The 12,451-nt window shown below is 51.6% G+C and overlaps 1 protein-coding gene across 5 annotated transcripts in view; it reads right to left on the reverse strand.

The window, feature by feature from the left end:
* Positions 1–916: 916 nt before the first annotated feature.
* Positions 917–12,451, reverse strand: part of LOC147105788 (lectin-like) — a 74,825-nt gene continuing 63,290 nt past the window's right edge. The window contains exons 1-2 of one of the 5 annotated variants that reach the window (XR_015081587.1): positions 2,018–2,610; positions 1,034–1,123 (exon numbers count right to left, since the gene is read on the reverse strand). Coding sequence is in view for 1 of the 5 variants with exons in the window: in XM_086010538.1 (XP_085866664.1) it covers positions 1,053–1,123 (71 nt within the window). In the remaining 4 variants the exon portion in view is untranslated. Of the gene's footprint in view, positions 1,124–1,684; positions 2,611–12,451 lie in introns of those variants that run through there. The other 4 variants (XR_015081586.1, XR_015081588.1, XR_015081585.1 and 1 more) reach the window with 4 other exon arrangements.

The raw sequence follows: 12,451 nt of genomic DNA on the forward strand, positions 1-12,451 counted from the left end.
ACAACATGTTAGCTACAGCCTGAGTCTGTATCTTTATTTATACTGTTTACTTGTACAGAGCGTGATTACTTTAACAGCGCGGGTAAACGCGATGACGTCACGCCGTACATCACGTGATCCCCCACTGGCGGGAAGAACGTGATGACGTCATGACGTCAACCATGGGACCAGCCAGCAGTCCTCGTGGAGCCTCCGAACTGAATAGACCTACACTCAATGTTCTCCTGCAGTTACTTGTTTAAACCTGTTAGTTTCCATTAAACTTCGTTTTGTTTAAGCGCCTGAGTGGACCTCAGTCTTTGGATAGGAACTAGACATTCCTACAATAGGAAGATTGATGTGTGACAGGAATTGTGTGACAGGAATTGTGTGACACTTACAGGAAGTATGTGTATATGGAAGACTTTGAATATATTCCCGATGTGATTAACACTGGATGAATGTTGTGTTATTAACAGCTTTTGCTGTATCTCTTTTCCCTCTAATATCTGTTTCAGTAAATTCCTCTACTCCCAGGGCTCCCTTTTCCCTGCAGTCCTGTACTGTTTGTTATTTCTTATTCCCATTTTCATTGCCCCGTTGATTCATTCTGGGACTTTGTTCAGTTTACAGTTACAGTATTTTTAGAAATCTATATTTATTTTGAATAATCTACATTAGTGCAAGTTTAAATCAGTTCCAATTTCCTTTTACAGATTCCTTTCAGTAATATTTCCCAGTTAATTTCTTTCAGTTCATCTCCTCCCTTTAAAGTTTATCTTTTTAAAACCAAAAAGGCTCAGATATTGTAAGTTAATTTTACAAAGTCTGTGCCGCCTTCTCCCCGATGCAGTATTGAGTGAAGGGATGGGTCGGAAGCTACAGTGGGACAGGAAGGCTGTTATAAACTAGACTCACACAGCATCAAACACACAGCTCAAGATGCAATTATATTTATTATTGGCTGAGAGACTAAGTCAGTCCAGTCACCACAGGCAGTGACTGTGGCTACAAACAAATCGAGGCACTGAATCCACTCCTGGAAAGGATCCGTGGAGCATCGCCAGATTCTTCTAACTGCAGCCCAGTTTATAGGAGCAAACGAAAGGACTTTGGTAATCACATGGTACATCATTCCATTCACCTGGTGAAAGAAAAATTGAATCGAACGTTTACCCATCAGTATATCAGGCAGCTATTTGTCGAATTGTTTCATCCTTTCTCTTTTGGGACAGAGTGGGCTGGATTTTGTGAATGGAGGTGAGTTGGAGGCAGGACAGCTGCTTGTCGTGTCAATGTCCCGCCTCCATCCTCGCCTGACCATTCAGAGGGATTTTCCCGCGATTGAGCTTGTGGGCTCAGCAGGCCAATCAAGTCAACGTCAGACGTGCTATCTGCCAAGACTTCTTGAAAGAAGAAATGACAGCGTTTGGCAGCTCTCTGAAGCTGTCAAACACTGACATTCTCTTTAGTTTGATGAGTCTCTGAGGTGAGGACTCATCAAACATTGCAAATTTGTAAATTTCAGATGTCTGATGTATCAGAGGGTCCATCAGCCATTATCTGAAATTGACAAGGAGGATGTCTGCTCTCCCCATCCAGCGCGGCTAAAGGCTATGGAAGGAAAACAAGGTACGTGAACACTTTTTTAAACTTATCACTCACCTTGCATACTTAGCACTCCACACTTGCACCCATCACTCACCTCTACACCTTACCTCTAGGTGCCTCCGATCGCCGCAGACCTCCTCCACGTCTCCTCCAAGCTGGCGGGGTTCTCCGGGGTCGGGAAGCCTTCACCTGTGAAGGTAAAATGGCACTAATCCTTTTTTCAGGCATTTAAAAGGATTAAATGCCTTTCCCGCCTTCAGGAGACAGGACCCAAAGCTGCACATCCTCCCACCTCCTGGTAAAAGGGCAATTTCTCCGAGTTTACCGGCTGTCCCGCCTCCATGCCCGCCTCCTCGGGGCTTGGAAAATCCAGCCCTCAGTGTCTGTGATCCTTAAATTTTACCTCTCTCTTGATCCATGAATTCACCTTGTAAATAAAGTGAGGCACTTCCTGTTGTGATGCCGTGTGCACTCAGTCAGTGTGTGTCTCACTGAAATCTGGAAACCTCACAATATTCAGTGGGGGTTTGGACAGTTCCTGACTGAAGATGCTGAGCTCACCCTGGGCTGGGTTTCCCTGTGTGAGGTGGACAGCAAGGCCTCACCACCAGGGCTAAACAGTCACCTTCCCCACTGCACGGACTTCACATGATTGGAGCAAAGGCTGTGATTTCTGGAGTTAAAGGCCTAGAAATTCGGTGGGCTTTGCGCCCAGTTACAGCCCAAAGAGGGCTTCTGCACCAGTAGGGGTGGTAGCGCTGATTTTGAGAGCCGCGGTAATGGCGGCGGTAGCCGGTAGCACTGCGCCAGCACCGATGACGTCATCGGTGTGCGCAGTGCCCCGGTGCCGCCCCGATACCGCCCCAAACCCCATCTTCAGTTGCCGCCGCCTCCTCCGTGGCGGCCGCTAACAACATCGGGAGACCGGGTCCTTACTGCAGCCTTAGCGGGGCGCTTTAAGGTGGAGGTGCGGCCGGCCGCTTTTTCGGCAGCCGCCTGCCCGCACCTCCTTCCCCGGCCTCCTCCACCCCCCCCCGCGGCATTGCCGGCTGGTTTCCGTGGAGCCCGGCACTTCTCCGTTGTGCCGGGCTCTTTTGCTGGCACTCGCGATCGGGGCTCCGGCCGTTGCAGGCACCTCCTCCTTAAGAGAAGGAGGAGGCCTGCAGTACAGCAGCCTGCCGCACCGCATCGGGTGGCGCAGCGGCACCGGGAGCGCTGAAATTCACTTTCAGCGCCCCAAGCGGGGGCGGGCACACCCTGGAACAGCGCCCGGTTCCGTCTTGGGGCGCTAAAAGTGAATATGGGACGGGCGCAACTGGCTCCGCGGCCAGCGCAAAATTTTCGGCGCAAACGAGCTGGCGGGGCTATACCCAATTTCTAGGCCAGAATCTCTGGACTCGATTTTCCAAGCAGGTAGTTAACAGGCAGTTTTTTGCCTAATCCCTATTTTTAGCCCTGAAGTGTGGGCTTCCCGACGGCTCTGAACCACGCCAAGTTAGTGAAGTGGACCGTCGGTCTGCAGGGGTTGGAGGGGTTGAGATGTCCGTTGTGCAGGTGAGTGATGGGTGCATGTGTGCAGAGGTAAGTGTGTGAGGTAAGTGTAAAGTGTTTTAATAAGTTTTACTTACCTTTACTTTCTCCTGCAGGCTTCCTTCCTTCAGCTCTCGGGAGTCCCTCAGCTCACCGGCACAGAAAGCAGAATGGCCGCTGAACTGTCAAAAGCTGCAGCCTCTGCTTTCTGGTCTGGATAGCTCTCTAACTAAGTCTGAGTAGAAGGACTCAAGTTAGAAGACAGATTGTCAGTGTTTGACAGCTTCACAAAAGCTCTTGACAGATGAAATGTCAGTCGCTGACATCACCAGTAACCAGATGTCCCTTAATTGGCCTGCTGAGCCCGCTGGGTGGGCTTAATAAGGTCAATCAAGGGAAAATAGCGTGGGTTGGCCACAAGTCGATGGAGGCGGGACTACAACCCAAAAAGTGGGAGTTCCACCTCCAAAAGCTCCCCATTGACAAAATCGAGCCCTCTGTTTCCGGATTATATCATTTTAAATCTGGGAACTGAACCCCCTCTAACTGTAGTGTTACCCCCAGTGTACATTCTTCTAACTGCAGTGTTACAGCCAGTATACATTCCTCTATCTAGAAGGAGGCCATTCGGCCCATTGTGCCTGTGCCGGCTCTTTGAAAGAGCTGTCCAATTTCGTCCGAACAACCCAGCATTTTCCCCATAACCCTTCAAGTTAGTCCTCTTCAAGTACATGTCAAATTCCCCTTTGAGAGTTCCTATGGAATCTGATTCAACCACCCTTTCAGGTAGTGCATTCCTGCTTTTAACAACCCTCAGTGTGAAGAAATTTCTCCTCATTACCTCTCTAATTATTGTGCCAATTATTATAAATCTATGAACTCTGGTTACCGACCCACTTGCCAGAGGAAACAGTTTCTCCCTACTTGCTCTATCACAATAGGCATTTACTATAGACCCCCAACTCGCGCAGGGACCCATCTTCTTGAGGCGGGAAGGGGATTACAGCCAGCTAACAGGTAGTTAAGAGGCAGTTAAGAGGCCTATCCCCATTTTACCCCTGCAAGTGCGAGCTTCCCGACGTCGGAAAACCCCGCCAGGGACAGCGAGGTGAGCAGTGGGTCTGCGGGGGTGAGAGGGATTGAAAAGTCCGTTGTGGAGGTGAGTGATGGGTGCAAGTGTGGAGAGGTAAGTATAACAGGTGAGTGTAAAGTGTTAGAAAAAGTTTACTTACCTTTGTTTCTTCCTGCAGGCTTCATCCCTTGGGGATCCGGAGGTGCCTCATCTCAATGGCAGAGATGACAGAATGGCTGCTACATTCTCCGATGCAGCAGCCATCTGCTTTCTGCTGAGGAGAGAAGTTTGGTGAGCCTTCAGTACAAGGGCTCACCTTAGAACAGAGATTGTCAGTGTTTGACAGCTTCTCAAAGCTGTCCAATGCTGACAATTCATCTGACAAAACTTTTTGACAGATGAAACGTCATACGTTGACGACCTCTGTCACCGGCTTTCCCTTAATTGGTCAGCTAAGCCTGAGGTCAATCAAGGGAAAATAGCGTGGGTTGGCCGGACGTCGTTGGGAGCGGGACTGAAACCCGACAACCAGCAGTCCCGTCCCCAACGCGCCCCATTGGCAAAATCCAGCACCATGTGTGGTCTCACCATGGTCCTATATAATTGCAGTACGACATCTTGGCCTAGAAATTGGGTTGGGGCGCCAAAGTGGCGCAAAAGTCGGCGGAGCGCAGGATTTAGCGCGGCAATTGGAGTGATACCGATCGCCAGACATTCAGTTTCAGTGCCCCTCGAGGGACACGGGGCGAGGCTCGAGGCGCTCCGCATCCCTCTTAGGGCGCTGAAACTGATTATCGCAGCGCAACGTGCCGCAGCGCCACATGCTGCGGCACGGCACGCTGCGGTACTGCAGGCCTTCCTCCCACTGTTATGGGGGAGGTGCCTGCAACAGCGCGATCCCCAATCGCGAGTGCCGGCAAATGAGCCCGGCACCAAGGAGAAGTGCCGGGCTCTCGGGAAACAGCCGGCAATGCTGCGGTGGGGGGGGGGGGTTAGGAGGCCGGGGCCGGAGGTGCTGGCAGGCGGCCGCCGAAAAAGCGGCCGCCCCGCACCTCCACCTTAACTTGCGCCGCTGCCGGCACAGTAACGCCCCGTGAACCGGGCGCAGGTAGCGAGCAGCGCAACTGCGGCGTTCGCTACCAAATATCGCGAACGGGGCACGAATGGGGCGCTGCGCACACCGATGACGTCATCGGTGGCGGCGCAGCGCAAATGCCTAACGCCACCATTAGCGCCCCTACTGAATATCGTCGCAGACGCAGCCAGTGGCGCTACAGCCACTGACTGCCTCTTTAGGCGCTAACAGCTGGCACTACTCACCCAATTTCTCCCCCCTTTACTCTTATACTCAAATCCTCTTGTAATAAAGGCCAACATACCATTTGCTTTCCTAATTGCTTGCTATACCTGCATGTTAACTTTCAGTGATTCTTGTACAAGGTCGCTCTGAACACCAACATTTCCCAATCTCTCACCATTTAAAAAATACTCTGCTTTTCTATTTTTCCTACCAAAGTGGATAACTTCACATTTCTCCACATTATATTCCATTTGCCATGTTCTTGCCCATTCACTTAGCCTGTCTATATCCCCTTGAAGCCTCCTCGCATCCTCCTCCCACCCAGCTTTGTATCATCAGCAAATTTGGACATATTACATTTGGTCCCCTTATCCAAATCAATGATATAGATTGTGAATAGCTGAGGCCCAAGCACTGATCCTTGCGGTACCCCACTAGTTACAGCCTGACAACCCGAAAATGACCCAATTATTCCTACTCTCTGTTTTCTGTCTGTTAACCAATCCTCAGTCCATGCTAGTATATTACCCCCATTCCCATGAGCCCTAATTTTGTTTAATAGCCTCTTGTGTGGCACCTTATCAAATGCCTTCTGAAAATCCAAATACACCACATCCACTGGTTCCCCCTTATTTATTCTGCTAGTTACAACCTCAAAAAGTCTAACAAATTCATCAAACACGATTTCCCTTTCATAAATCCGTGTTAACTCTGCCCAATCCGATTATTATTTTCTAAGTGCCCTGTTACCACGTCCTTAATAATAGATTCTAGCATTTTCCCTACTACTGATGTCAGGCTAACTGGTCTGTAGTTCCCCATTTTCTCTCTCCCTCCTTTCTTAAATAGTGGGGTTATATTTGCCACCTTCCAATCCATGGGAACCATTCTAGAATCTATGGAATTTTGGAAAATGACAACCGTCTCTATAGCCACCTCTTTCAAAAGCCTAGGATGCAGGCCATCAGGTCCAGGAGATTTATCGGTTTCAGTCCCATTCATTTCTCCAGTACTATTTTTTTACTAATACTAATTTCTTTCAGTTCCTCATTCTCGTTAGAGCCTTGGTTCTCCACTATTTCCAGGAAGGTTTTTGCGTCTTACTTCCGTGAGGACAGACACAAAGGGCTCGATTTTGCCAGGCCCAAGGAGACGAGATTGGAGGCGTGTGAGTTGTTAAAATCGCAAAAAATGGCGAGCGGGCCCGGTCCCGCCTCCATCCCGCCTCCGAGCAATTTTCCCACATGCGAGTTTTCTGACCCCGTTTCTATCCCACCTCCAAGAGGCGGGATAGGCCCTTAAGGCCCTTAAACAACCACTTAATTGCCTCTATAATCCCATTTTGAGAGGCCTTTCCAATTTTAACCCTTTTCCCACGTTCTGCACGCCTACTCTGGAACACGCCAGTGAATCCTGGCGGCTTCACAAGTGGATTGCTTACTAACAGCTGCAGCTCCACCATTATAAAGGAGTTTTCACCAATCATCATTTGCAGGTGGCAGAACTTTGTTGTCTCGTGTCTGGGGGAACTTTTAGCAGGCATACTCATTGTTCTGGAAGTTTGGAGCCTGACACCCATCTCCAGTGTGACCTCCTGGGAAATCTCTCTTCCCACCATGACTGAGAGCTTCCTCAACTGAGGTATTTACCAGAAGAATGGGAACTATTTATTTCCTTTCCTCCTGGACATCAGATTCGGATGAAGACTAGCCGCGGCAGCAGCATAACCCTGACCAACAGCAGCACCAACTGCAGGAGCAACAGCAGGAGCTCCAAGCTGCTGCTCACCCACCTGAAGCTGCACAGGCCAGAAGGCGCCAGCGTATGGAAGCACGTTGGCACAGGAGATACCCCCAAAACAGGGTCTACAGACAGAAGATCAGCTACCTCAACATGACTGAGCAGCAGTGCCAAAGGAGGCTCAGACTTTCACGAGAGGTAGTGGGTGACATCTTCGCAATGTTGCAGCAAGACCTGGAGCCCAGAGGAGCAGGTGGACACCTCTTACCAGTGGCCGTCAAAGTCACCACCGCACTCAACTTTTTAGCTTCAGGCTCATTCCAGGGATCAGCAGCAGACATCAGCGGCGTCTCCCAGGCGGCCGCACACACTTGCATCACGCAAGTAACCAATGCCCTTTTTGCCATCGCACACAATCACATCAATTTCTCCAAGGATCAAGCCAGTGTAACTTTGCGTTCGGTTGGGTTTGACAATCTGGCAGGCTTTCCAAGGGTGCAGGGCATCGTTGACTGCACACATGTGGCCCTAAAGGCACCCCATCACAATCCAGGTATTTTTGTCAACCGCAAGGGATTCCACTCCCTCAACGTACAGCTGGTGTGTGACCACAAGAAGGAAAACGATAGAGTTCCCCTTGTCCTCACCTTTCACCCCACCAGCCTCCACATTCAATGGATCACCCTCTGCCATTTCCGCCACCTCCAGCGTGATCCCACCACCAAACGCATCTTCCCCTCACCTCCCCTTTCGGCATTCCATAGGGACCGCTCCCTCTGCGACACCCTAGTCCACTCCTCTACCACCCCCAGCACCCCTTCCCCTTCGCCCGGCACCTTCCCGTGCAAGCGCAAGAGATGCCCTTATACCTCCCCCCTTCCCACTGTCCAGGGCCCCAAACAACCCTTCCAGGTGAAACAGCAATTTACTTGTACTTCCTGCAATTTAATATACTGTATTCGCTGCTCACGATGTGGTCTCCTCTACATTGGGGAGACCAAACGCGGATTGGGTGACCGCTTTGCGGAACACCTCCGTTCAGTCCGTAAGGGGGACCCCGAGCTCCCGGTGGCCTGTCACTTTAATTCACCGCCCCATTCCCACTCAGACCTCACCGTCCTCGGCCTCTTGCATTGTTCCACGGAAGCTCAGCGTAAGCTCGAGGAACAGCACCTCATCTTTTGATTAGGCACTCTACAGCCCTTTGGACTCAACATAGAGTTCAACAATTTCAGATCATAACCTCGGGCCCTATATATAGCCTTTTTTTTAATCCACACTTTCGTCTGGGCTTTTTTCTTCCCTCCCACATGGCAGCTGTCCTTCATTCTGCCAGGGCCATTCACACTTCATCTAGAGCCATCCTTTATTCCTTGAATATCTCTTAATGTCTCTCAATGTCTCTTAATCTCTCCATCTCTGACCTTCCCTTTTGTTCTTTCATCCCCTTCCCCTTTTCCCAGCCCCCACTTGCTTTAAAATCTATCCCTCTTCCTGCTTTTTTTCCCAGTTCTGACAAAGGGCCTTCGACCTGAAACGTTAACTCCATTTCTCTCCATGGATGCTGCCCTGGCCTGCTGAGTTTTTCCAGTGTTTTCTATTGTTATTTTGGATTTCCAGCATCTGCAGTATTTTGCTATCGTATACAAAGAAATTTTGCATGTTTGTGCCAAGTACCCTGGCAGTTGCCATGACTCCTTCATCCTGCGCCAGTCTAGTGTGCCTCCGCTCTTCAGTCCACCAGACCAACTTTGCGGATGGCTACTTGGAGACAGGGGCTATCCCCTGAAGACGTGGCTAATGACGCCGTTGAGGAGCCCTTCCAACGAAGCAGAGGAGCGCTACAACTCCAGTCACATATCCACCAGATCCATAATAGAGCAAACCATCGGCTTGCTGAAGATGCGCTTCAGATGCCTGGATAGATCAGGTGGAGCCCTGCAGTACTCAGCAGCCAGGGTCTCCAGAATGGTCGTGGTTTGTTGTGCACTTCACAACATGGCACAGCATCGTGGCTTGCAGATGCCTGAGGAACAAGTGGATCATCACATAGCCTCCTCAGATGAGAAGGAGGAGGAGGAGGAGAGCGGCAATGAACAACTTGCAGAGGCGCATCAACCAGCGGCAGCAGCATGCGAGCACATTGCTGCCTGGGATGCAAGGCACGCACGCATCTTGGCCAGATTTGCTTAGCCTGCACAATCAAACACTTTTGCCTCGCAACTTCTTATCAGACCCTCGACAATGGCCAAGAACCTGCGGATTCCTGTCACTCTGACCACCATACTGACAATTGCAAGTAACCTTAATGTGGAAGTCCCATTAGCGACATGACACACGCCACAACTGCAACAGTTTGCCATCAGAATTTTTAATGGCAATAACCAACTGATGGCTCTTCAAAATTAAACATAACATTACACTCAAGTGACTACCCTTGTGACTACTTGTGCAGTATCTTCCTCTTACGCATGCTCCTACGTGGTGCTTCCCCTGTGGCTTCAGCAGATGTGGAGGCCCCTTGCTCACTATCCTGCTGCTCCTGTCTCAACACCTTTGGCGGGCGTCCTCTGGGGTTGCAAACCTGTGAGGACTCGGCAACAGTCTGCTGCTCCTGCGGCTGTGCAGGGGTTGAGACGCCGATCTCAGTTGGGTGGGGACTCTGGTGGGGCTCTGACCAAGGGCTTTTCAGTGGCATGGTCGTGTGAGCACTTGGAGAGGAGCCCCCATTTCCTTGCTGTCTGCCACCAACATCCCTCTCATGGGTCAGCCCCACTTCAGAGCTAGCAAGTGGCTTGACAGCACCTTGCTACACTTCAGGGGGGCCATGAGGACCCATTTCTGTACTGGAAGTCCTACTCCAGAGGACTTGCATGAATGTCTGGCTTGTTTGCTCAATAGCTGACCATCGCTCCTCAAGAGATGTCAGTCTATTGTGAACAATGACCATGTTTTCACAACCCTGGCGACTAAGCTCCTCCATGGCTGTAGCCATCCCCTCCTCTATGGTAGCCATCCTTTCCATGGAGGTTGCCATCCTTTCCATGGTGATGCGTTCATGCACTAACGCCTCCACAAAGGCTCTGCTCATGTTAGCGATGGACTCCTCCATTCGCTCCACACTCGCAGCGAGCCTGGAGACAAAACATGCCAGAGACTCCTGCACCTGTTCCTGGAGTTCCAGCACCGCTGTCCTTCTGGATGGACCCGGAGGCATGCAGCGGAGCCGAGCTGGGGGCATCCTGCGCCCTCCGACGAGGACTCTCCACTGCTGTCCCTGTCTCCGCCATCTGCTGATGCTCACTTGTGAGCTGTGATACACCAGGTGACAACACTACTCTATCTCGCGCAGTTCCCACCGAGGTGTGAGTGGCTGTGCTGGCGATGTGTGCGCTTCATTCTGCTGACACTGCACCCTCAGAGGTTGCAGCTGCCTCTGAGGAGTCTGGAAGCTCAGGCTCTTCCTCCTGGACAGTGGGGACGGGGGCTGTCGATGGTCCTGTGGGGGAGTAAAGGAAAGAGTTAGAGATGTGAGGTCAAGGTTACATGCACATTGAATACTGCAGATGATCATAACTCAATCTGTTACAGCATCAGATTCATTGGCCTAGAAATTCAGTTGCGATCGCCAGCCGTTAACGCCTTAAGAGGGGTAGATTTCCAGCGCTAGGCACTTAGCGCCCGGGCACAGCGCGATCTGCGTCTCGCCCCAACTTCAGTTGACATTTAGCGCCGGCGCAAAGTGTTAGCGCCCGCTCAGCTGCGCGCGCAGCTTATGACGTCATTTCGTCGTGCAACGCTGTTTGTGCGCCCCAAACCGGAAATTCAGTGGCGGCCGCACAATGTGGGCGTGGCGCTGTTAAGAACTGTGAAGTGGAACGCAACAGAGGCCCTGTGGGCCTCGGGGAGCGCTAATTAAAGGGCACTTACACTGACCTATAAAGCCCAGCCATTTTGCTGCAATGACTTTAGTGCTTTGGATTTCTGGACAGAGACCAAGGAACAGAGCTTACTGATTTGGGACAACATAGGAGAGGTATTTTTGGCTTCTGGCCAGAGCTTTGACATTTGAATCATTGTGATTTCACTGTTTGCAAGTTTATTATGGGGGCTGTATGGGGTCGCAACCCTCAGTTCCAGCATTATGTGCGAAGGGCTCGCAGACGCTGTGTGAGAGGCCCAGCCATGCCTAGACGCAGAGGGGCCATCAGGCGTCGGCAACGTAGGCCTTACCCACTCAGGGAATACCGGCAGCAGGTGTCCTATCTCACCATGACTGCCGCGCAGTGTGTTAAGAGGCTGCGCTTCAGAAGGGAGGTGGTTGCAGAGATCTGCCAGCTGCTTCACAGAGATCTGCGTCCACAGCTGATGTGCAGGACGTCTCTCTCGGTGGAAGTTAAGGTCACGGTGGCTCTGAACTTTTATGCAAGCAGCTCCTTCCAAGCCGCTGCTGGGGACATAGCGAACATCTCCCAGTTCGCCGCGCATCGCTGCATCCGGCAGGTCACCGATGCCCTTTTCGCGAGGAGACACCAATTCATCTCCTTCCCCATGACCCCAGAGAGGCAGGAGCAGCGTGCAGTCGGATTTGGCAGGATCGCGGCCTTCCCCATGGTGCAGGGCGCCATTGACTGCACGCATGTGGCTATGCGGGCACCTATCGACAATGCCAAGGATTACCGCAACCGGAAGGGCTACCATTCCCTTAATGTACAGCTGGTGTGTGACCACAGGCAGCGCATCCTAGCTGTCAATGCCCGCTTTCCAGGAAGCAGCCACGATGCATTTATCCTGCGCCAGACTACTGTGGCTGACATGTTCGAGGCACAGCCTCCACCAAGGGGATGGCTTATTGGGGACAAGGGCTACCCTTTGTGTACATGGCTCATGACCCCGCTCCGCGCGCCCAGGACCCCTGCTGAGGAGGCATACAACGAAAGCCATCAAGCCACAAGGAACATCATAGAGCAAACGATTGGCGTCCTCAAGCAACGGTTCCGCTGCCTGGATCGCTCCGGCGGATCTCTACAGTATTCGCCGGATAGAGTCTCCCAGTTCGTCGTCGTGTGCTGCATGCTGCACAACCTGGCTATCCGCAGGACTCAGGCACTGCCACCTGACGTTGCACCACCACCTCAGGAGGACGAGCAGGAGGACCATGAGGAGGAGGAGGAGGAGGAGTACCAGCCCAGGAGGGAGCCACAAGGTCCAAGGGCCGT

Source organism: Somniosus microcephalus, chromosome 17, assembly GCF_052327205.1.
Source record: "Somniosus microcephalus isolate GS21.2 chromosome 17, FLI_Smic_1.0, whole genome shotgun sequence".
Classification (NCBI taxonomy): Eukaryota; Metazoa; Chordata; class Chondrichthyes; order Squaliformes; family Somniosidae; genus Somniosus; species Somniosus microcephalus.